This window comes from Monodelphis domestica, chromosome 2 (assembly GCF_027887165.1).
Source record: "Monodelphis domestica isolate mMonDom1 chromosome 2, mMonDom1.pri, whole genome shotgun sequence".
NCBI classification, from domain to species: Eukaryota; Metazoa; Chordata; class Mammalia; order Didelphimorphia; family Didelphidae; genus Monodelphis; species Monodelphis domestica.
The window spans coordinates 381,619,046-381,644,155 of NC_077228.1; the positions used below are offsets into that span (position 1 = coordinate 381,619,046).

The window sequence follows — 25,110 nt, forward strand, 5'->3', positions numbered from 1 at the left end:
TTTTTTTTTTCCTGTGGTCTTTTTTTATGTGACATTTGGAGCCCCTTGGTCATAGTTTCATGGTTGTTTACTACTTAATCTAACCAAGGAAATTCCCATTTTCTGTTTGTTGACATTCCAACCAATAGTGTAATATATTTACTTTCTAGTTATTTTTTTCCTCCTAAGGGGAAAAAACCCTACAATAGCATTAATGATATACCATATTGACTAAAAGGAAGAAAAATGAGAGAAGAAACAGATTGCTATTTGATAATCCCAAGAAAGAATGGAAGGCAATAGATTTTATTCTAGAATAGATTTGAGGTATCACTAAATCCAATTCCCTAATTACATATACATGTGTATATGTAAAGAATATAATTTTATAAATATATAGATATACATATATATATATATATATGTATATATATAAAGAAACTCAGGCCACAAAAATTTATAGGTCCTTTTCATATAGCTAAGGGGAACTAGATGTAATGGATAGGATGATGAGTTGGGAGGACCTGAGTTAAAATACAACTTGAGACCCTAATTAGCTAGATGATATTAAATAAGTTACTTAAGCCCTTCACCCCGCTGGAGCCAACATGGGTCGCGTGCGAACCAAGACCGTGAAGAAGGCGGCGCGGGTCATTATCGAGAAGTACTACACCCGCCTGGGCAATGACTTCCACACCAAAAAGCGTGTGTGCGAGGAGATCGCCATCATTCCCAGCAAGAAACTCCGCAACAAGATCGCGGGATATGTTACTCATCTGATGAAGCGGATCCAACGAGGCCCTGTGAGAGGTATCTCCATCAAATTGCAGGAAGAAGAAAGAGAAAGAAGGGATAACTATGTCCCTGAGGTCTCTGCTTTGGATCAGGAGATCATTGAAGTGGACCCTGATACCAAAGAAATGTTGAAACTTCTGGACTTTGGCAGTTTGTCCAACCTGCAAGTTACCCAGCCCACAGTTGGGATGAATTTCAAAACACCAAGAGGAGCTATTTAATATTTACTTTTGCCTTCTTTTCAATAAACTTGGGAACCCCCAAAGGTGTTGTCTTGTTCAATGTTAGTCATTTACTATATGTGGAGACACTTGGGGTTTTTGGAACAGGTTTTAGTATAGGATTTGTGATCACTGATACTAATGTTTTAAGCTGTGCAGTTGTGACCCAGCTTGGAGTCTTTTGCTGACATGTAACTCTAGGCTGATGCATATATAAGATATGGTCCCAGATTCAATAGTGTATAAGGGATCCTTCTAGTCCCCTTGCCAGCTACAGTGATATAATTTTATTGTCTTCATTTGAATAAACATTTCCAATTAAAAAAAATAAGTTACTTAAGCTCTTTCCACTTCAATTTACTCATATATAAAAGGAGAATAATAATATTTACCTTCCAACATTGTTATGATGACAAAATGAGAAAATATTTGTAAAGAATTTGCAGTCCTTAAATAACTAAAATAAATACTAGTTACCTAAATATCTAGCTAATGGTTGTGGTCATGGTGATGGTGGTGGTGGTGGTTGTTGCAGCATCAGTAATAAGTTTCTGGCGCAAAATTCAAACCTGGGTCTTCCTGGATCAAAAATAAAGTCCCTGGATCAAAAATAAAGTCCATTCATAATAAGACCCCTTTCTTCTGACCATTCCAGTATTGTTATATCTCACTCCTCTTTACATATTCTAAACTCTAGCAACACTAGCTTAATTTCAATTTCTAATTATAAAATAATAATACTCTCTCACCTTTCTCCACACTTTTGCACTGGTTCTCCCTTATGCTTTAAAGGCTTTGCTCGCTCACTTTTGGCTCTGTTTCCCTGACTTTCTTCAAGAATCAGTTCAAGTCCTAATTCTTCAAGAGGCATCTCTGGTCTCCCTAGCTTTTAGTACCTTCCCCTCTCAGAATACTATCAATATATTCTGTCTATACCTTGTTAGCTATTTACATGTTGTCTCACTTATTAGCATGGATGTTATTTGAAGGCAAGGTCTAGTTTTGTCCTGAGTACCATGCTTGGCAAACAATAAGGGCTTAATAAAAGCATGTTGACTGGTTCTGTGTATTATGCTAGATCCACTATACCACTCTGCTTCTTGGTATCAAGTGTTTTTTTTTTTATGTTATCCTCTATTACCACTTATGCAAATGCATTATTGGCACATTTTTTTTTTGTTATTTTTGTCCTTGTAACCTGCTTCCCTACTGCATTTCATCTTTTTTCAGACTATCTTTTCCATATCAGGGAAATTATTTAGCTTAAATAGCCTGAAGACTTCAGGTAGAGACAAGTGGTAACATTTTTCAGACAAGTCACACTACCACCATCACCTTGTCTATCATTTCTCAGTTCCTAATGGACATATTCCAGGACCCTGAGCACAAGAACCTCAATAATGTGTACCTCAAAGCCCCAGAATTACTTTCAGCCCAACCCCTCCACCTATTATTAAAAGAACAATTCTTTCTGGAGAGAGAGGTTCACCTTTGCCATTACCACCAGCAACAACTACTTACCAGCAGTTAGATAAGTTCAAGAGCTCTGAAACTGGTAGCCTCCTCCATTCTGTTCCCAAACTATTGCTTCTCCTGTCATCCTAGGCTTCACAGACACCATTCAGGAAGGTAACTCCTTTGTAGAATATGTTGTCCATGCCCAACAACTGCCAATCAACTGTTGGTCATAGAACAGTCAAGTGAACCCAGGAAACAGGGCACTGAGAGACAAATGGTCCAGATATGTCAAAACAACACTGCCACCTTGGCTTCTATTTAATCTTAGACTGTGATATAGAAGGCTTAGAACACTGAATCAAGAATCTTGGGAAGAGCAATACTTCCAGCCCCTTGTGCACAACCATCATCCTGGGAAGCAAGCCCTCTGGAGATGCAACCTGTCAACCGATTCTGTAGGTGCCACCCTCACATTTATTGAAGACCCAGGGTGAAAAGCATTATTGTGAAAATCCCTGGCACTGTCAAATGATTGAGCATCAAAAACTGATGTTTTATCAATACAAACAACATTAAAGAAAAGATATTACCATCTCCTTTGCTGCTGTATCCTAAGGTCCATGGAACTCTATTATCTGACTTGTATCTAAAACCTTCCATATAAGTTATCTCCTCCATTAGAATGTTAGTTCCTTGAAAGCAGGGATTGTTTTACTTTTCTATTTATTTACTCAGTGTACTTAGAATGCCTTTACAGAGAGTAAGCGCTTAATAAAATTTTCAATCATTTACTCTTTCATGCATTTATCAGCTATTTATAATGACTGAGGTCATCACTGCTGCTGGCATCTTTGTTGGGAGAGAAAGTTCTTACTTTTTTAAATAGCTAGTTGTTTTTTTTTAAGGAAAGTAGAAAACTCACTTGAGTTTCAGTTTCATATGAATGACTGTTATCACTGTATTCCAGCACACTGATATCTGAATAATAACATAACTTTGTGGGTTGACAGAACATCAGCCTGTAGATTTGTTGGGTGGGGGGTCGTGAAAATGTGTTTGCTTTCCTCTATTTATCTCAGCCTGCTTCTCTCTCCTCAGAGCTTCTTGGGGATTATGTTGTGGGAATGGGGAATAATATTCGCAACAACATTGATGGAAATAGAGTTAAAATTCTATGCAATAACCCAAAAGCCTGAGTTAAGAGAAGGGGTGATAATTAGAGAGGCATGTTATTGCTGTGGTTACCATATGCTATGCAGGTTTCCCTTACTTTCTGTCAACATATGCTGTCCTGTTCTTTGCCCTTTGCAAAAGGAATTCAGATGAATAGAAAATAAATGAGCTTCAGAACAGAATCCTCTTTCCTCTGCTCTTTTTATAGTTTATAATTTTCTAATCAAAATAGAATTCATTTTGTGAGTTTCTGATATTTCCTTCTCTCCGTCTCTCTCTTTCTCTCTTTTTCTCTTTCTCTCCGTCTCTGTCTCTCTCTGTCTCTGTCTGTCTCTCAAATATATCATAAGTGAACACTCACTGAACACCCATGGTCCTCTTGTGCTTATAATGAAAGCTTCATTATTCAAATTGTTGATACATAAAATGGTCCCTGCCTTCAAGGGGCTTTGCTTGTTATGGGACAAGTTCTTTTGGAAACCAATGAAAACTATTATGTTTAAAATTTATGTTTAACCTCTTGTCAAATGTTTCTGCATTGCACAGGTAAACAAAAAGGCTTACAAAAAGAGATTTATAGATAGTTGCTAATTTTAGCATTTTGAAAAAGCTAAGCCTGAAAGAAAATATTGTTGAAATACATATGGGAAAATGGGAGACTGCTTTTCTTATAATTTAAGCAATAATTAGTCAAATTTTCAAGTTGAATTCTTTTAATTTTTATTTGATTATACAAGAACACTTCTTATATTTATTTTGGATGTTCATAAATTGGAAAATTTTAGTAGTTCTACATATAATGTGAGAATGTAAATTGGTTCTAGAATACCATAATGGGTATCCCAGTATGATGAGTCCATCTTTGATCCCATCTATGGCTCTTGAGACCCAGAAATATGTAAAAGACTTCATTTGCCTAAAATACTTCATTTATTTATAAAACCAAAAGTAGTTGATGACAGTGTCATGGGGAAACCTCCACTGTAGTCCTAGAATGCAAATGTGTCGATATAACTGTTGTTTTAACTATATATTATATTATGAGTGAATTGAGCATCATAATGTATGTGAGTGAATTGAGTGGAAGAGATCAATCTGGATCACATTTGGGGAAATTAGCAATGCATTGAATCATCCCAAAGTAATCACTGTTGCAACAGCCCATTTCTTTAATGAATATATTTTCACAGTTATTTTGATGATACTACTATGAAGAATACTATTTGAAATTTATATATCTCCTTATGTTTTGCACTTAACTGTGACAGGCACTGCACTAGGCACCAGAGATACAAAGTCAAAACTCAACAATCCCTGATGACTTGCCCAGGAGAAATGGCACAAGAGACATTATTGAGGAGTAGGAAAGGAAGTGAATGAGTAATAAAGGGAGAATGAGAGACAGCTGTGCAGCCTGAGTTATAGGGTATTTTCTGGGCAGCCTGAGTGATAGTTATTATCACTCATATATAAAGAGAATAAGAGAAAATTAGGATGTAGGATTCATGCAAAAATCGGAAGACTCACAGAGGATAAGAAGTATAGAGGGGATTCCTATTCTGATGAGATGATGAGATGATGAATCCATCAAAGCACAATAGTGTACCCTTGACCTTTTGACCAAAGGCATCTGAAATGTTGCCTCTTTGAGGGATGCTTTTGAAGACTCATATTCTGTGATGAGAGAGATGGAAATGGAAGTGATGCAGTTCCTCTGAGTAAGAGTGATTCTCAACTAAATTTTGATCTAATGGGTTCAGTGAGAAGGATAATTAATATATACACATCTAATTTAAGAAAGATTTTTCATAATCATTATTCCTTGAAGTTAAATGTTATCAATTGTCATGGATTAAAAGAAACCAGGCAATTTTCTAAGAAATGAGTTAAATTCTGATAGCTATAAAATAAATATTTTCATTTCAAGACACAATATTCCATTTGTATTATTTGTTCATGTGCATTTGTGTGAGTGTGTAATATCATGTTTCGAGCAACAGTCAATTGCATCAGATACACTGAAATCTTTCAAAGGTCAATAGACTCCCCCTTAATACAGTGAATGCTATTTCCTATCTGGCCAACTGCTGAGATCTGATTGGCCATTACCCCATTTCAAGGAAAGCTGCAAGAGCTAATCAGGGGTGTTATCAGTGATGACTTTTATTGCTACGGCACAGCAAACTTAGCAATAAAGAAAACTGTAAATTCAGGATTTATTCTTTCCAGGGGTGTGCCTCATGCTTGGAAGATTAATGAAGAATTCCTGGTCCACTGTTTATTAAAGATACCTCCATTCTATAGCATTTTAATTGTAAATCCCATCTTTGACATCCTAACTAATGGCTCCTGCTAAATTAATAAAAGCAACATATTAACTTTAAATCCCAGATAAGGTAAAGATTGCTGTTTTAATATCCCATCCATATCCTTTATCTTTCTACAGGGGCTTTCAGGCCAGTAGTTTTAATAACATGCATGAATGAAGATGCTCTTTTTTAAACTCAAATGGTGGCAAAGAGTTTTTCCTTTATATTAGCAGGCAATCAATTCCAATAGCTTTTTAATGCTTTCTTAAAGAATCAATTTTGAAGTAGAAGCTCTTCAGGGGACCCTCTTAAACTTCTTCACAGCCGGTCTCCTAATTTTCTATTACAATGCAATCTAAAGCAGCCACAAAAATAATGCAGATAATGTTTGCTGGGTAATGATTTCCAATTTCCCCATTCCATGTACCCTGTTATTAGGAGGATCATCTTGGCTGTGTAAATTAATTTTCAATTCACTTCAGGGGAACATTACAATGATTTATTCAACACCGGTGTTGAGGAAAGTGTTGGGAGGATTTTAGCAATCTGAGAAACAAAATCAATTTGTTCTGATTATCACCATGTTAAAGGGAGAAAAAAGGGAGGAAACAAAAGAGTCACTAGGATGCATATCTTGGGTGCTGCAGGAACACTATAGATGTGTGATAGAGGTTAGTCAGCACTGAACTACACAAACTTGGTGAAGGAATAGTGTGTGCCATTTCACCTTTTCTTTAATACTGAGGAGTTAGGGAAGTCAAGAGTTTTCTTCCACGTGACAACCCTGTTAAATGCCTCTGAGTAAACAATATCATTCATCTTTAGACTCTGTCAACAAAAAGAGAGGTAGAAAACAGGGCTTCCTTTTTTCCTCCTTTTATTCCATCATGCTCCTTAAATTCTTTTTCAAATGTGGTATGTCAACTTATTATTATACTACCATGAAAATGGCATTTCTAGAAGAGTTCTCTATAGTTCTCACCTGCTGATAAAAAAAAAAAAACTGGAAGGAATACTTACCATTAAAAATTTATTTGGTTTATCTCCTAATTATGCCTGAATAAATTTATTACCTCTCATGAATCTCCTTCAATCTTTCAAACTGAGTTTAACCAATCTGGGATATCCCTTCCTTGTTTCTTTCAGGAAGAAGGGCCCAGAGTGTAAGACTTGAATTTAAATCATGAGGTAACACTGGTGCTTTCTGAATAGAGTTTATTTTCAAGTCCCTGAAGTTTTGGAGTGACTAGTTAACAGTCACTATAGGTCACAGAGAGACTAACACATAATACAAATGTTTTGAGTACTGAATAAAATGTTAAAGTTTATTTACTTGGTCCTTCTGAGTCTCTCTGAGATCTATAGCAGCTAATCATTCATTCCAAAACCATTAATGAAGTTAGAACATTCAGTCTCAAGAGAATCAGAATGATATAAAAATTTAACTTCAGACCAAATACAGTGTGTGGGCAACTAGTTGACACAGTGGATAGAGTGCTGTACCTAAAATCATTCATCTTCCTGAGTTCAAATCTGGCTTCACACTAATTAACTGTGTAACCCTGGGCAAGCCACTTAACCCTGTTTCCCTCAGTTTCCTGATTTGTAAAATAAGCTAGAGCAGGAAATGGCAAGTCAAATTCCAGGATCATTGCCAAGAAGATCCCAAATGGGGTAAAAAAGAGTTAGACATGACAGAAAACAATAATACAATATATATACATGCACCCACAATTTCTATATTTATCTGGTCTTGAGATTTATTAGTATAAGAATTTCCCAATGAATAAATTCCCTTTCATAATACCATACTTATTGTTGTTAATTTAATGTATCAATTATATACATTAATAGATGTACAGCAATAGATATATTTTTAAAATCACTCCACTGGTGATAAGATATCTGTCAGTCTCAAACTTTTAAAATTACTCTGTCTGGAAATAAATACAGTACTTTGAATGCCAAGAAAGTAACTCATGAAACTCCTTCACTTTATGCCTTCTTGGGTATAGAACAAACAGGAATAATGGAACTGCAGACAAGACATACACCCCAGAGTCCATCTTGTCCAACGTCATCAATAATATATTCAATATTCAATTTCTCTGGGTTCTATCATTATGGCTGATTAAAACCAAACTCTGCACAATCTATGCTCAAATCCCAGCTTTTTTCCTTGCTGTGTGATACTGGGCAGGTCATCTAGCATTTTCAGGCCTACATTTACCTCTGTATAAAATGAGAGGATTGTAGTCTGTGACATGCATTTTCTTCTAATCCTAAGAAAAACCAACATAGACAAATTTAGCCCCATTTACTACAGTTCCTTTATAGCAGGTTTATCTGTCAATATTTTATCTTTTTCAAAAGTCTTTTTTTGTGATGTACTGCTTAAACTGTATGCTTGTTACTTGGTAACCTATCTTCATTCACCTTCACAGTGACTTTCTCTAAGCTTTCTCTAGAGAAGTTACACTATCTACTGCAGACATTCTAAGGTCAGACTGGTTTTGTACACATTTTGTCTAGTGAAAGTGCAGGTAATAGAGAAGAAACTGTTCAGCAAACAAGTAGGTAAAAAAATACATCTGTGTGTGTCATTTGGCACAGAGAATATACTACTAGGTTTGGAATCAGGAAAACCTGAGTTTGTGTCACCTCAGAAATGAAGCAAGGTACATAATCTCTCTAATCCTCAGTTTCCTAATCTGTAAAACAAAGGGGCCACACTTGATATCTCCTCTAAATCTCCTCTAAATCTAAAACTATGGCCCCATATCTGACCAGTGTTGCATTATGAGAACAGAACAAAACCTAGAGTCCCTGCTTTCTACTGTTCTGAACTAGATTATTACTAGAATAAATTATAAAACTATACTGATGAGACCAATTGCAAATTGTGTCTTCTTATTTTGAGTTTTTCCTTGCCACCACACAGCTGGCCTTTTACTCATCTTCAAGGCATGGCACATTAGAAAAGGTACTGTATTTGGGTTCAAGAGATCTGGGTTCAAAACGCAGCAACAAGACTTACTGGCTATGTAATCTTGGACAAGACGTTCTCTGAGTTTCATTGTCTTTCTCTGAAAAATGGAGGTATTGACATCATTGTGAAGAAAGCATGTTCTATTGTTTAAAACAATACACGAATGTGAATTATTCCTTTTCCTTAATTCAACAAAATTTTCTGGAATGTCTGCCATGCATATAGCACAGATATATAGACAGACATCTCCCCTAAAACAAGTTCTTAAAGTCCAGACTTGAAATGAACAGCAGACGCTATAGGTAGCAGACTAAAAGTGGGAGAAGTGTTAGGGACTGGAAGAATAGAAACAAATTGACTTAAATAGGTCTGAAAGCCGAGTTGAAATCAGAGGTGGTCAGTAGGAGACATTAAGAAAGGCATCTAAGAGAAATCCAGTGGTCTTGTGCAGTTCTCTGAAAAGATAAGCTTAGTTCAATGAATTTCAACAACTTTTCATGCTGTTCATGTATAGAGTATAGGAAAATAATGGATGTTCATAGGAACTGGCATTATGATAACAATAGAAATCAAAATTTCTATAGTACTTTAAAATTGACAAAGTGCTTTAAACATATTTTTGAGACTCACAGCAATTCTGTGAGGTAGGTATCATAGTTATCATTATCCTCATTTTGTAAATTAGGACAGATACTCAAAAAGTGAATTGACATGTTTATGATCATGTAACTAGTATCACAGGTGGATTTTGATCCTAAAGTCTTCTTGACTCCATACCCAACACTGTAAAGATGAGTTGTCATCATGAAAAAGCGAAATTATGTTCCATACTGTCCATTTACTGAGGAAGGAGATGTGTAGTATACCTGAGATTTCCAAAGTGTCCAGAGTTGCCATTAATGGATAATTCCATATACATCTGGAATGAGTATATAGTTTAATGAAAATAATATTTATTATATGTTATGTTGGCAAAATGCATACTTCAATGCCTGTATACCCTGAACTACAAAATATTTATTGAAAGTTTCCATTATTGCCTTATTAATAATTTGCATTTACTAACCAGGAAGGTCCTCCTAAAACTCTATTTCTCAAGAGGCTCAAGTGTATACACAGTTGTACATTCTATAATTTAATTCTGTCTTTATGTTCTATAATAAAAGCACTAAAAGGGGAGTGTATTGTCATCAGTCTCATTGTATGACAAGCCACATTCAAACCACTGATGATGAACCTGACGTTTTTTAAGCCTATGTGATGTTTGACGGGCTTTTGTTTCATTATGGAGATTTAGATTGGTTTTTCTTTCAGTTCCCCTAGACTACTAAGTAAAAATACATGTGTCAAAATGGAATAGTGTTTGAAAAGCTGGCCTTAGATTCAGGAATCCCTGTGTCCAAGGAATGCCTCTGCCACATATTATGTATATGATCCTGGGAAAGTCACTTAACTTTTGTGTCCCTAGATTTATCTCAGATTATAAAATAGACATTTGCTCATTAGCTGTTTCCTATGTGGATGAAATCACAAGTCTATATCAAAGAAAATAATGTAATAACTCCTTTATATTTTGCTTATATATTTATAGGGGGATTGAAAATTTATTATCTCCATGATAATTTCCATATTTAACATTTTGTAAAGATAGTTTTTTAAAGGCAAAGCTCTTTTCCTCAAAGGTACCCATAAAGAAAGTAGTGCTATTACAATTATTCCCATTTTACAGAGGAAGAAAATTGAGACTCAGAATTAAAGAAACTTGCATACAAATATCTTATGGCTTCTCTCTCCCTACTCTCTCAACTGAGAATATTGCTTCATATTTTAGAAAAAAAATGGATCTGTTTGCTGTAAGTACCCTTTACTCCCCTCTTTCTTATCTTCTATCACTCAAATGTCTTCTTCCACTTTCTCCTCCTTTACCCTATCTTACATGATGAACTGACCTTACTTCTTATGAAGGCTAACCTCTCTATTTGTTCAGGCTCCCAGAGTACAATGGATGTTTCTATTTTCTCTCCTCTCACATTTTCCTTATCCCCTCACAATCTGGCTTCTGACATCATCGTTCCACTGAACTGCCCTTTTCAAAGTTACAAATGTTCTCCTAGTTGCCAAGTCCAATGGACTTTTCTCAGCAGCCTCTGACATTGTTGATCAATCAATCCCATTACTCTCTGACACTTTCTTCTTTCTCAGTTTTAGGGACACAACTCTCTCCTGGTTCTCCTACTTAATTATTCCTTCCTTCTGTCTTCTTTGTGAGAACCTTCTCTAATTGTCAGTGTCTCTCAGGGTCTGTTTTAGACCTTCTTCTCTTCTACTGTTACTTTATTAGGTAATTTTGTTTCATTTTGAAGATTTAGATTTTTTTATGTTTTCCTAGACTACTAAGTAAGAATACATGAGAGACAAAATGGAATAATGTTTGAGAGCTGGCTTCAGTCAGGAATACCTGTGTATTCATCAGCTCCCATGGATTAAATTTTCATCTCTAGGCTAATGATTCTTCTATTTTCCTGTCCTGCCACAATCTCTCTGATGATCTAAAGTCTCCCATCTCCAAATTCCTTTCATGCATCTTGAATTGGATATCCGGAAGACATATTAAAAACTCACTATTCCCCCCAACCACTTTCTCTATTAATGTAGGGGTCAACAACCTTCTCCTAGTCTCTCAGGCATACAACCTGTGATATATGCTGGATTTCTCATTCTTATTGCCCAAATCCAATCTATTGCCAAGGCCTGTTGATTTCACCTTTGCAAAACCTCTCATGTATGTCTTGTCCTCTTCCCTGATACTACCACTTCTCTGGTATAGAACTTCATTACTTCATATCTAGATTATTGTGATAGGCTACTGGTGAGTCTGCCTCCCTCAAATCTCTCCCTACTCCAATCCAACCCTTAATCATCCAAAGAGTCCCATCATGTTACAACCCCTACTCAGAAAACTCCCTTTCCTAATACCTCCAGCATCAAATATAAAATGCTCTATTTGGTATCCACAGCTCTTCACATCCTAGCCCCTTCCTGTCTTTCCAGTCTTCTGATATCTTACTCCCTGATATGGACTCTTGATCCAGTGGCCTCCTGCCTTTCCCATGAATAAAACATTCTGTCTCTCATCTCCTGCCACTTTTCTTGCCCGTCCTCCATTCCTGAAACATTCCCAATCTCTGCCTACTGTCCTCCATGATTTCCTTTAAGTTTTACCTGAAAATTCCATTTTCTATAGGAAGTTTTTCCCAATCCCTTTTGATTCCAATACATTCCCCATAATAATTATTTCTTATTTGTTCTGTATACTGCTTGATTTGTATATATTTGTTTTCATGTTGATTATAAGGTCCTTGAAACAGAGATTATCAATTGCCATTTTTGTGCCCCCAGATCTTAACACAGTGCCTTGCACATGGATACTTTATTAATATTGATGGACTGATTGATGTGATCACACTACTAGAAAGTGTGGTAGCTGAGAATCACACACAGATCTCATTCCAAATCTGATGTTCTCTGTCCATTAGGCTGCCTCCTATGTATCAAAATTTACAATATCAGTTTGATATTTTTTTAATTTAAGAGCTAAAAATCTTATTTCTAAAAAAATAAGAATAATTGACCCATGACCTTCTCCATGAAAACAGACTACATATATGAGTTGCCATTTTAGCAGAACATGCCCTGCCTAAAAGTATAGATATATGTACAAACATAAATGTGCATTACACACACACACACACACACACACACACACACACACACACATAGAGTACCCTAGGTAGAGTTAGAACTTTCAAGTAATCTGGTATTGCAATTTTTATCAGCTCAAATATAAGCATTAGTTTGTCTGCTGACATTTTAAGGTACAATGTTCAGTTGCCTTTTTGAAAAGCTTGTGTGTAAATAGCTTATGACTCTGTGTCAGGACAGCTGGTCTGTGGCAGAAGCCCAAATTTGGCTAATAGTCCTTGGCTTGTTGTGTATTTCCTCAAGAGGCTCTACTCTCGATTCAGCTCATTTCATCACCCAAACAATGATACCAGCATCATTTCTGTCCTAAACAAAGTGACATTTCCACTAATTTGAGAAGAGAATGCACAAGCAGAGAATACCATTTTTGCCTGGGAAGATTGCCTTCTGGCAAAGTACAAGAATACTGTTTGTTTCTTAACTCTGTCCATGTGATGCTTATACACACACGCACACCAACAGACACATTTTCCTTGTCTTTCTTGTCCATCTGTGTCTGTGTCGATACAATTATTGCAAATTGGATGTGTTGTAAAACTCCCACTTTTGGGTTCCAGACACTCGCCTATGCTATATCAATCATTGGATGATAGGTTTAGAGATAGAAGATATCTCTGGAACTACCTAGTTCAACACATACATTTTATAGAGAAAGAAACCGAGGCCTTTTTGTCCCATATGCCACAATGAATGAATGCCCTCAACAGTGTATGAACATGGCCTATGTCTCAGGTGATTATTTTTTTTTACTGTTTTTGGTTTTCCTTAGAGACAAACAGGCAGGAAGGCTATTTCATCTGGGCTGTATAGTCAATGGTTCCAGTTATGTGGTTAAATAGTTTCAAAATCACAGCTTGAGGTCACAAAAAGAAAAGCAATCCTGTGGATTATTTGGATCTCTAAGAATCCATCTCTGCTTATTTTTTCCACTAAATCTAACCTTTATCCCTACTTCCCTCTTTTGTCAAGGAGTCCACAATACTTCTAGTTACCTGGGTTCATAATCTCAGAATCATATTTGATTATTTTCCTGTGGCTTCTCAATTGCCTAGTCACACTGGTTCTATCTCCACATCTCTTTTTTTCAATTACATGTTTTTGTTCTATCATTTCATTCATGTCTATCTCTCCATGGCCCCTTTTGAGGTTTTCTTGGGAGATATTAGAGTAGTTTGTCATTTCCTTCTCCAGCTCATTTGACAAATGAGGAATAGAATAAATAGGATTAAGGGACTTACTCAGACTTCACAGTTAGTATCTGAGGACAGATTTGAACTCATAAAAATGAGTCTTCCTAATTCCTAGTCCAGGGCTTGATCCACTGCACCCTGGGACTATTTAAATGAATGTATCCTATTTATAAAGTTATCATTCTAATTCAGGCCTTCACCAGCTATTTGCCAGTAGCATTGTAAAAATTATTTAAATTGGTCTCTGTGCTTCTAGCCCCCCCCCCTTTTTTTATCTCCCCTTACACAACTGCCAGAATAATCTTCCTAAATTACAGGGACTATGTCACTCCTTTTGCTCAAAAGTTTTCAATATCTTCTCATTTGCCTCTATGGTAAGACCTATAGACCTCAGGCTAGAACTGAAAACCTTCAAAATTTGACTCCTTCTAGGATTATTTTTTACTATTCTCCTCACAGGTTCTAGTCAAAGTGGCCTATTAGCAGTTCCCTCAATATGGCATTCCATCACTTGTCTCTGTGATGGTTCTCTGATTGTCTCCTAAGGTGCAATACATTCTCCGCACTCCGCACTTAGAAATGGAATACTTGTCTTCCTTCAATGTTCAGCTCATATTTCACTAATTATGTGTAATCTTTCCTTAGCTGCCTCTTGTAACTGTACTCTCACCCCTCAAACTTCCTTTTATTTACTAATCTGTATACAAATTGTAGTTACCTAATAGAATGCAATCTCCCTGAATTCATATTATGTTTTGTTTTTACCCTACTATGTTTAGGACCTTGACTGGTGCATTGAATTTTACTTATTAAAGTTTGATAGTAACGCTCTCATTTATGACTCAAAGAAGCTGTAGTATACTCAGTGGTCATATACCATAAAAAGTGTCTGGGCAGGCAGGATAAACTAGCTTGAAGATATGAGAGACCATAGACTCATTGGGGAATGAGGTGGATGTCTATCCCAAACATATGAAAACTTTTCCCCAGTGGAATGGGTGGATGAGAATAATTTGTTCCAATAGCTATAAAGGTGGAGCACTTAGAGCTTGGTCAGACGTTGAAGAAGCTTAACTTTATTCATTGTATCTTTAGCCATCACCAATCATCTTGACTTTTGTCTTGCCACTGGACTTTGACGACTAGAAGAGAGAGTGAGGCTAACTTACTTTGGGCAACTCTTTCTCACTTTATTCTAATTTATGAACAAGTCTGTCATTTTAGTCCTCTTTCAGTACAAAGGGCAACCAATAAATCTATTGAAGTAAATGTATAGGAATATTTGACTCATTCAATTTACCTGTCATTAAGCATTATTAAACACCTATAAAGTGTTCAACAATTTGCTAAGGATTGGGGATTCAAAACAAAAAAAAATAGGTTATATTTTAAGTTGAGTAGGAGACAATTTATAAATTAGAGCATGTAAGATAAATACTAAATAGATGGAAATAAGGCTCAGAAGGGAAGACATTCTTAACAGTTTGGGAACTGAGCTGAATTGACAGGAGTGAAGATACTTCATTCCAAATATCTGAGATAGCATTCTAGAAATCTAAGAGAGAGTATCAGAGATTGTTCTAAAAGTCAACAGGTTTTCTTGTTGGGAAAATGCCTTCACAGAAACCAGAATAGGTCTGTGGCAATAATTGCTCTGACAGCTGCCATAGCATTTTTGATAATTTTTAAAGCTCAACCACCTCAGCTCTTTTTATTTTATTTCACCCTGCAGGGTCGGTCTTCTCTGAATTTAAAGTTATGGCACAGTTAAAATGGCACAGTTAAAAGTGCCATTGCTGGTCACAGTCTGTGTCCCCTTGCAAAGGAACCTCCTAATAGGGAATCACAGAGAGGAATTAATAAGTCACAATGGCCCTGCCACAGACTTATTTCAGCATCACATGGAATTCTAGCAGTTGATTTTATCTATGGTATGATATAGAGAGACAGTATGGACAGGTAGAGAGAGGTATGGAAAAAAAAGTCCAAAAGGTATCTCTTTTATTTTGTTGTTTAGTATTTTCAGATAAATCTGACCCTTCATGAACCCATTTGGGCTGTTGTTGGCAAAGATAATGGATCAGTTTGCCATTTCCTTCTCAAATTCATTTTAGAAATGACTCAACAGAGGCAAACAGGGTTAAGTGATGTCTCCAGGGTTACATAGCTAATAAATATCTGAAACTGGATGAGAACTCAGGTCTTCCTGACTTCTGTCATGGCACTTCGTCCACTGAGCCACCTTGCTGCCCCAACAACAACAAATGACCTAGTCAAAAAGATTTAGGCTCAAATTTCACCTCTGAAAATTATTTCATATAAGGCCATGAGCAAGTGGTCATTCTACAAAGTGTGATATCTCAACCTTTGAGGTGGAGAGAATTTCCATGCCAATAAAAATTATAGGTCATGATTTTATTTTCGTAATATATGAAGCATTTGCTGTTAACTTGGTGACTTTTAAAACAATAAAAACTTTTAAAACAATAAAAAACAAACTTGAGATTTTAAGTATGTTTGACAAATACTTTTCAAGTGAAATACCTACTTTCTTCTTGATTGGCACTGTGTAAATTCTATATCCATTTAGCAGAAGCCTATGTTTCCTGTGACATTAGACAATAAATTGGAGAGAGACAAATAAATAAAATTATTTCCCCCTTTTAAAATTATCTATTTTTTTCTTCTTTGTTTTATTTATGTTTTTACTCCCAATAATAGATGTTCACAAATAATTTGGATGGAAAGAAGCAGTACAGTGTAAAGTAGAGAGCCTTGAACTTATAGAAAAGGCAGCCAAGTTGAAATCCCAGTCCTGATACTTGTTACCACAATGATTTTGAGTACTCTGAACTTCAGTTTGCTCATATATCAAATGAAGCAGTTATACTAAATGTCCTTACAGATCTATGACTTTGACAAGACAATGTCCAATATCCATCACGAATCTACTTGGTATTCTTATGATTACTGAGGCAGATGGCAAAAACAGAGATGAAGGTATTTCAAACAGCCTAAGTTTTAGAAACACATTAAGTGCTGTTATGGACAGGGAAATCATTATATATATATATATATATATATATGTACACATATATATTTTAAAAGTACAGTTATGGGAGCTAGAAATATAGATAATAAATGCTAGAGTATTTTTTCTTGTACCCCCAAATCCATTATTGAGGCTGTCAAAAGAAAAGGATCTATCATAATTTCAAATAAGAGAAAAATGAAAAATGCACTTATGAATACTTATAGCCTGATTCTTTTTGAATCTTAAGTAGAAAGTGACACATCAACTTCAGAAATAATCACATCTAAACATATTGTACATGTGAGGGACATTTCCTTCATTCCTTTTAAATGTTTCAAGTAGGAAATATTAAGATATTTCTGCCTAAAAAGACTTCCATTATAGATAGTAAATAATAAGATGTACCTCCAATAAATAGCCAGTAGAAAATACTTAGACATGTTTAAAAAAGTAGTTGATACATTAAAAAATTTTAAAGAAAAAACTAGCAACATTGTGCATAAGGGCAACATTTTCTTGATTATTCACCATTACCAAATTTCCTCTTTTTAATTTTTTTTGTAAGTAGCATGTTGTTGGAGGTCATTATGTATTCATTGAAGCAGGACAAAAATTTGAGCTAAAATCTAATAAATTAATTTGGTACTAAAAATGACTATGGGTAAAAATGCTAAAATGATGTTAACTTGAGGATTCTATGTTCTCCACTACTATCGATGTTACAGCTATGAGTGTCAAAGGAATGGGTTTCTCAAATGAGGTTTCAAGAGAAAAATTCTACCAAGAATTGAGTTTAATACATTTGGAAAGAAGAGTGCAATATAAATATTAATTAAGAATTAATATATGAGAGAAAACACTTTTTTGTAAAAAGGGAAAACAATAAAATGTGATAGTGTTAGTGTTATTTAAAGACTATTATTGAGTTTACAGAGGACACTTTTCAACAACTGATGAAGAAAAGAATGTTTAAGAAAATTCTTTAGCAAGTTTATGATAATTTCATATAATGCTGCTGCTGCTTTTCTTTTTAAAATATAGCTTCACCATTTACAAAATAGTTGCAAGATCATCACCTCACTTATCTTTTTAGTACAATTTTTTACATTTTACAAAGGAGGTTACTGAGGTAGCTGTCAAGTAAAGAATATAGAACTTGCTTAAATTTAACTAGGCATTTATTTTAGGAAGAAGCTGAGGATCATAAAATAATTTTCAGAAATCCAGCCCCTAGTATATATTTCAGCTGTAGTTATGGTGTACGGAAAACATATTATTCAGTTTCTATGTTAATCAAGAGCCAAAATTTTAATTTATTTTTATAAATACCTCTTAGTTTCTCACTGAAACAAATGTTCAGTAGACTATAAGTTCCATTCAGGCCAGGACTAATTTCTGTTTTTCTTATGTGCCCCATCACAATGTCTGGCAAACCAGAAATGCTTAGAAAATTCTTGTTAAATTGAATAGACTTTCTTTTTCAGGAGTTTTAAAGCATTACAGGGAAGATACAAATCCTCCCCAACCATTTCAATGTATTTCGGTGGTGTTTAAAAAAAAAGAAAGAGGAGGGAAGGGAATGTACCCTGCAAGGGTAGGCTCAAACCCCGAGGTATGGAGAGGAGGAGATGTAATGGGTTCATTCAGAGAGAGGAGAGGGGGTTTGAAGTTTTCCCCCCTTCTGTCTTCCTCCTTAGCTAAAACTGCTCTCCCTAATTCACTCTAGTCCCTCTTGTACGTCCTCCACTACTTGAGACCAAAGGGTCTGCTCTTGATCTGTTCACTCACACTCATCTTGGGGAACAGATAACTTTAATGTTAACTCAATCAGGTAATATAAAAGGAATAAATGGGCAGGGAAGAATGGGAAAAGGAAAGTGGGGAAAGGGGGTCCCTGTCTCTATCTAAACCCTTTTCCTCCCTCCTCAAGTTTGGGGGGAACTCAGGCCTTGGCAGCCTGAGACCCCCTAGAGAAAGTGAGGTTGACTCACCCTTGGGCAACAGGAGCTGAGGTAAAGTCTGCTCAGGTTTCCCTTCAGAAAGTCCCTTCAATTGGGAAGTGATGTGGGGAAGGATTTCCAGTCACCAGCAGGAAAAATGGGTAACCCTCAGGAGAAAGTCTTTATCCACCTTCTCTCTTCCACTTCTTAAGATGGAGAGACCCTCACTGCTCTCCTCACCAGAGTCCTCTCCCCTCCGGAAATTCACTCCTGGGGCCCCTCCCCCATCGAGGTGATCAATTTCATATACTCTTCAGTCTGGCAATTTTTCTCTAGTGCCAGCTTCTATCACAGTGGTACAAGAAGGAAAGTTGTAGAAAATATGAATCTTTCCTTTTCCCAATCCCTAATTCTATTCTTTAGTGCATGACAGAATAGCCTTATTCCAGGTATTCCATTTATAAGGTAACAAGATCATAGATCATGGAATTGAATTGAAGGGAAACCTAGTGACCATCTAATTTAACCCCCTTTTTGTTACTCATAAATCTAAGGCAATGAAAGGTTTAATCATTTATCCAGAGTCACATAGGTAATAAGTGGCAGAAAAGAGATTAGAACTCAGAACCTCTGACTCAAAATCCAATAATTCCTGCAATAATAGTGATGAAAAATTGGTTGATTTTTCTACATGTTTATCAGAGAATTTTGTGACATAAAAACAAAGCAAGTTGCAATTTTTTGATATAAAGAATAAAGAGATTAAAAGAAAACAGTGATCATAATCATAAATAAATTTAAAAGAATGTGTGCTCTTGTATCTCTGAAAATAAGGACAGTTAATAACATATACTCCAAGGAGGTCAGTGAGATATGAACATCTCATACTTACCAAAGTATTCATAACAGCCCTTTTTGTGGTAGTAGAGACCTAAAAAGAAAGTAAATGCTCATTGATTATGGAACTGTGATTCACAGATATAATGAAATATTAATTCATCCTAAAACAATGAATATGAAGAATTCAGAGAAGAATGAATCTGATGCAAGTTGTAGTAAGCAATCCATTGTTTGCCCAATGAGAAAATTAAGATCCACTAAAGATTAAGTAATTTGGTCCCAGTCCTGATCCCAGATAAGGATCATCTCACTGCACTGAAACCCCTCAATTCAAATGTTTACAAAAGAATAGATATTCCACCTGATACAATGTAGATAGCTGAAAGCAACTAGCCACCAATGATCAGTCAGTTGGCTTCAGGTTTAAATAAAAAAAACCCCGAAATATTGATGTTACTCCTTTTCTGAAAACTGTATATTGTTAGCAACACCATTGCTGAAAACCAAAGCGGCAGGTTTGGGTTATGTGAAAGACAGAGAAAGACAAAGTCTTTAGTTTCTAATTCTCTTTTCAACCCTTCCTCAATGTTCCATGTGTGTATGTGTATGTGTATGCACATTCTTTTTTTGACATTTACAGGAAAATTATTTTCTTTTAAATATTTTAAATTTAATTTATATCTTTTAAATTACATTCTTTTCTAAATATATCCCTTTTCTATTCAGAAACCTTATAATATGGAATAAAACAAAATGGAAGAAAATTTAGTTTAAAAAATTTACCAACCCCTTCAACTAAGTCATAAATTATATGCCAGTTTCCATACCCATAATCTATCTCTTCCATAAAGAAGAGAGGAAGTTTCATTTTCTCATATCTTCTTCAGGGTCCAAATTTGTTTATTATACTCATACAAAATTCTATTTGGTATTTTGTTCTTTTATTTTACCTTTCTGTGGTCATATTCATTGTTTTCCTGCTTCTACTTTTTTCAACTAATATTTCATTGATTATAAATAAATATGATAAATAAAAATAAATAAGAAGTTTTAGTGTTAAAGAAATTACTTAATAAAATGCTTCATGGGAGGGTGTTATCCTATATAAATTATCATGGAACATGAATTATTTTCTTTAAAAATAAACATTCTCTGGCTTTGAAGACTATATTTAACATACATAAATTATTTGTTTTCCTTTTACTAATTCATGTTGCATTAGTAAAAGAACCATTCTGATTGTAATCTTGGCTTCAAGGTCACAATGGTTAGAACTCCCATGTCCCATGAGGATCATTTTCTGCACATGAAATTGAGGACAGAAAATACAGAATAGAATCAAAGATAGTCAGGCCCATTTCTTAGATCAGGGGTAAAGAGATAGTATTGGTTCAGTGCATTATATCCAATGCCATTGGTGAATTGTGATCATCACCCTGCATAAACAGCAGCTAATAGTGACCAAGAAGCAGAAAAGAGATACATAAGCTCAATCTCACCAGTTTTAAAGACACAGACAGTCATTCAAAGGAGGCTACCCTACCCACTGGTAGGGAATAAAAGGGTCTTTTAGTAGGTAGCCAGGACATGGTCCAAAGGCTCCTTAAGGGTTCCTCCATGTTAGGCAAACAGGCAGGACATGTCTAGATAATCCCAGGTTACTCTAGTACTTAAGGTCTTCATCTTTATCTCAAAAGTGATTTGAATTTTCAGCAGTGTTCACAAAACAATGAAACATCCTATGTGAAAAGTTCAGGAACATAATTCTATTTAATTCAAATAAATATTAAAAAAATACCTACAATTTTTTTAAAGTCAATGGTACCAGCCTATTCTAGTTTTCCTTTCCTTTTTTTCCCCTTCTTCCTATACACTGACTCTTTTCTTCCTCTCTTCTTCTCTATCTCTATCTTCTTCTCATTCTGCCTTTCCTTTACCTTTTTTCTAAACCCCTACCTTCTATCTTAGAATCAATACTGTGTACTGCTTTCAAGATAGAAGAGCATTAAGGGCTAAACAATTGGGGTAACATGACTTGCCGAGGGTCACACATCTAGGACGTGTCTGAAGCCCTCTCTAGGCCTGGCTCTCTATCTACTGAGCCACCTAACTGCCCCCTTTTCTTTATCTTTTGAAGCTATCTCAGAGTCCACTCTTTTCAGAATAGTGCTGAAGAATACACTATTGGTGGAGCTGTCAATTGCTCTGACCATCCTGGAAAACACTTTTAGACATATATATTCCAACGGAAAAAGGCAGAAGGAAAGGTCCCATGTATACTAAAATATTTTAACATAGTTTGTGATAGTAAATCAAGTTGGAAAAAGTTACTGTTCATTAATTGGAGAATGGCTGAACACAAATTGGAAGAATTTATGGGAACCTAAAAAAACCTGTAGGAACTGATGCTACAGAATCAAGTAAGAACCAGGAATATCATATAAAAATGAGTACTAAGATTTAAATGAAAGAATACTAGAACAAATCTCATTGTCGTGTAATTGTAATGACTATTCTTCCTATAGAAAAGATTTACAAATGTATCATATTTTCATTGTAGTAGACTGTGGATATTATTTGTGATCTAAGCAAGGGTTGCTATATCAGTGGTTTGACTTTTTTCGCTACGTGGGATGATTAGTTATGGCTAATATCCTAAAATAACTCTAATGGAAAAAGAAAAAGAAAGCAAAAAATGACAATGAGGTTCAAGCAACATTCTTTACACAAAGTTGTTTAAATAAATTTGTTTTGCTATTTCTATCTCTTTCCCAAAGCACATTACAGAACATTTGTCCTGGTCATCAGAACTGCTCAAAGTGATCAATAAATGGACACGGAGATGGGTGGATTCAAACTCTGGGTTTTCTGGAGAAAGAAGATGGCTAATAAACATAGAGGAATCAGTACACAAACTACATAAACTATTCGGGTCTTGCCAGGTGTGTGTGTGTGTGTGTGTGTGTGTGTGTGTGTGTGTGTGTGTGTCTGTGTGTGTGTTTAATAAAGCAGTGAAACTCAGAATTCATTCATTCAATTTTTTTCCTTTGATCTGAACAATTTTGAAAACATTCCTTTAATTTCCTTGCTCCAATTTGCTCATTGACTTTGGGTATATCTACACACAGTTAACAAATTGGTTGATATTTCTGGCCATTCTCACAATCAATTACACATTGATCAACTGATTGACCATGTAGCAGTCTGATCTGGTTGTTAAGACAGCTGCAAGTACTGGATTGACTGTCCTATCATCCAGTTATTTAGATTGTATAGACATGACATCAGATGGCAGTTTTGGAAGATCTGCTAAATTACTTACATTCTCAATGACTAACTACAAAGATTATGCTCCAAATATTGTTTAATTAGAACAGTCTGTGTTTTCACAGGTTGCAAAACTTAATTACATTGAAAAGATTGCTAAGTTGGGCATGCTTTTAAGGAGTTTTGACTTAATAAGAAAAAAAGAATTATTTGACCTTCCTCTTAGTATACACATAATCTGAATTAGGTGTGAATAATTAGGAATGTGCCATTATAAATTGGGAATGTGGAAAGTTATACTTTTGTCCTTCACAGCTGAAATTCATGTTGCTTGCAATGCATTTTCCATAGTTGAAGTTTGTGGAAATGTTTATATTTTATTTTTTCAAAACCCTTATCTTCTGTCTTAGAATTGATACTAAGTATTGGCTCTAAGGGAAAAGAGCAGTAAGGACTAGGCAAAGGGGGGTTAAGTGACATACCCAGGGTCACACATCTAGAAAGTGTCTAAGGCCACATTTGAACACAGGACCTCCCATCTCCAAGCCTGGTTCTCTATGCACTCAGCCACTTATCTGCTTCTATTGGTGCCCATTTTAAGGAAGACATAGACACATACATACACACACAAATTTCTATACATATACATATATTTTATAAGGGGAAAATAGGCATAAAATAAAGTGTATAAATAATTAAAGTATATGTACATGTATATATTTATACTTCATGTATATGCATATACACTCCACTTCATGTGTGTGATATACATATGTATCCTTTATCCTCATCTTACATCATGTTATAATTATTTATGTACCATTTTGCCCCCTGGATAGTATATTTTAAGCTCTTTGAGGAAAAATATGCTTTACCTGATTTTATGTCTCCTCCTCTGAACATAGTTATGAGGGTCATTGAATGATTTGCCATTAAACTGAACCAAATACCATGCTGTTTCTGGCTGTGATCTTTCCCTTGTTAATTCCACCATAGCTATTTGACTGTACCTTTTGTGTGCAATTAATATATGCATTATGTTTATCTGAGTACACAAAAACTTCCCAACTAGATAAAATGTTAAGAATAAGAAATATATCTTAGATATTTTGGTATCTTCCTTAGTAGAAAAATTGCATGGAGTAATGGAATTGAGAATGAGCCTTGAAAACATAAAGACATGGGTTCAAGTCCTAGCTCTGTCCCAATTCTAACTCTAATAGTATGAATGTCAATCTGTAAACCCTGCCCCTCAACTCCCAGACAATTTCATAAGACTCTAATCTGTGGATTTGTATTAATAATGAGAGTTCCTCTGAATCCCTTGTCCTTTACTGTTTATGCCCTGCCAATCCCCAACCTTTCATTGATTTTACCATTCATTTTTTTTTTTACCTTGAATACTGTTATGCTGAAGGTACTGGAAGAAGTAATTTAACTCTGATGACTGGGTCCACACTAAATTTATGTTATCTTCTTTCAACTTGACCCTTAATAAAATAAAGCAATAATTCTATTCCTCCATAATTATCTATAACATTCCCTCTAAAGACTGTTCTAAACATTTGTCCTAAATTTTCACGTATCACCTCTTCTGACTCTACCTTTCTGCAGAAAACTGATGGGAGGAAAAAAAGATGCCATTCACCTTGATTTTGCTCTTATCTCATATTCTTTTCCTCAAAGTTCCATTATTTTTCTACTCTCTACTTCAGTCTCTGGTGAAGTGGTAACCTTTTATGTTCTTTCTTTTTTTGCCAAGACTAACATATTTACATTTATAACCACCTGTTCCCTCTAAAGTCCTTTGGCAAACTGTCCCCACAATTAGGTGCCGATATCTCTAATCTTTACTCTCTTCATATTAGGGCTGTCTCTTCTGTCTAGATATATGGTTAGGTCTTCATATAATTATTTTTTAATTCTTATTTTTATCCTATTATTGCCTCAATTTTTCTTCATATCTTTTTTTTCTCCCCTTCATAGCAAAATTTCTACCAAAGGCTATTGGCTGTCTTTGCTATTATTGACTCTTGTCTCACACATTTTTCAAATTTTTGTAATCTGGCTAATTTTCCCAAAATTGTAATCCCTCTAGTTGCCAAAACTGATAGCCTTTTCCAAACCCTTATTTTTCTTTATTGTTTGTAGCA

The 25,110-nt window shown here is 35.3% G+C and overlaps 1 protein-coding gene across 1 annotated transcript; it reads left to right on the top strand.

Annotated features, from left to right (window-relative positions):
• The first annotated feature begins 562 nt into the window (after positions 1-562).
• LOC100022838 (40S ribosomal protein S17-like) lies at positions 563-1,039 on the top strand. Its single transcript, XM_056814850.1, has one exon. The coding sequence runs from the start codon at positions 588-590 to the stop codon at positions 993-995; it is 408 nt and encodes a 135-aa protein (XP_056670828.1). The 5' UTR covers positions 563-587; the 3' UTR covers positions 996-1,039.
• The last annotated feature ends 24,071 nt before the right edge of the window (positions 1,040-25,110 follow it).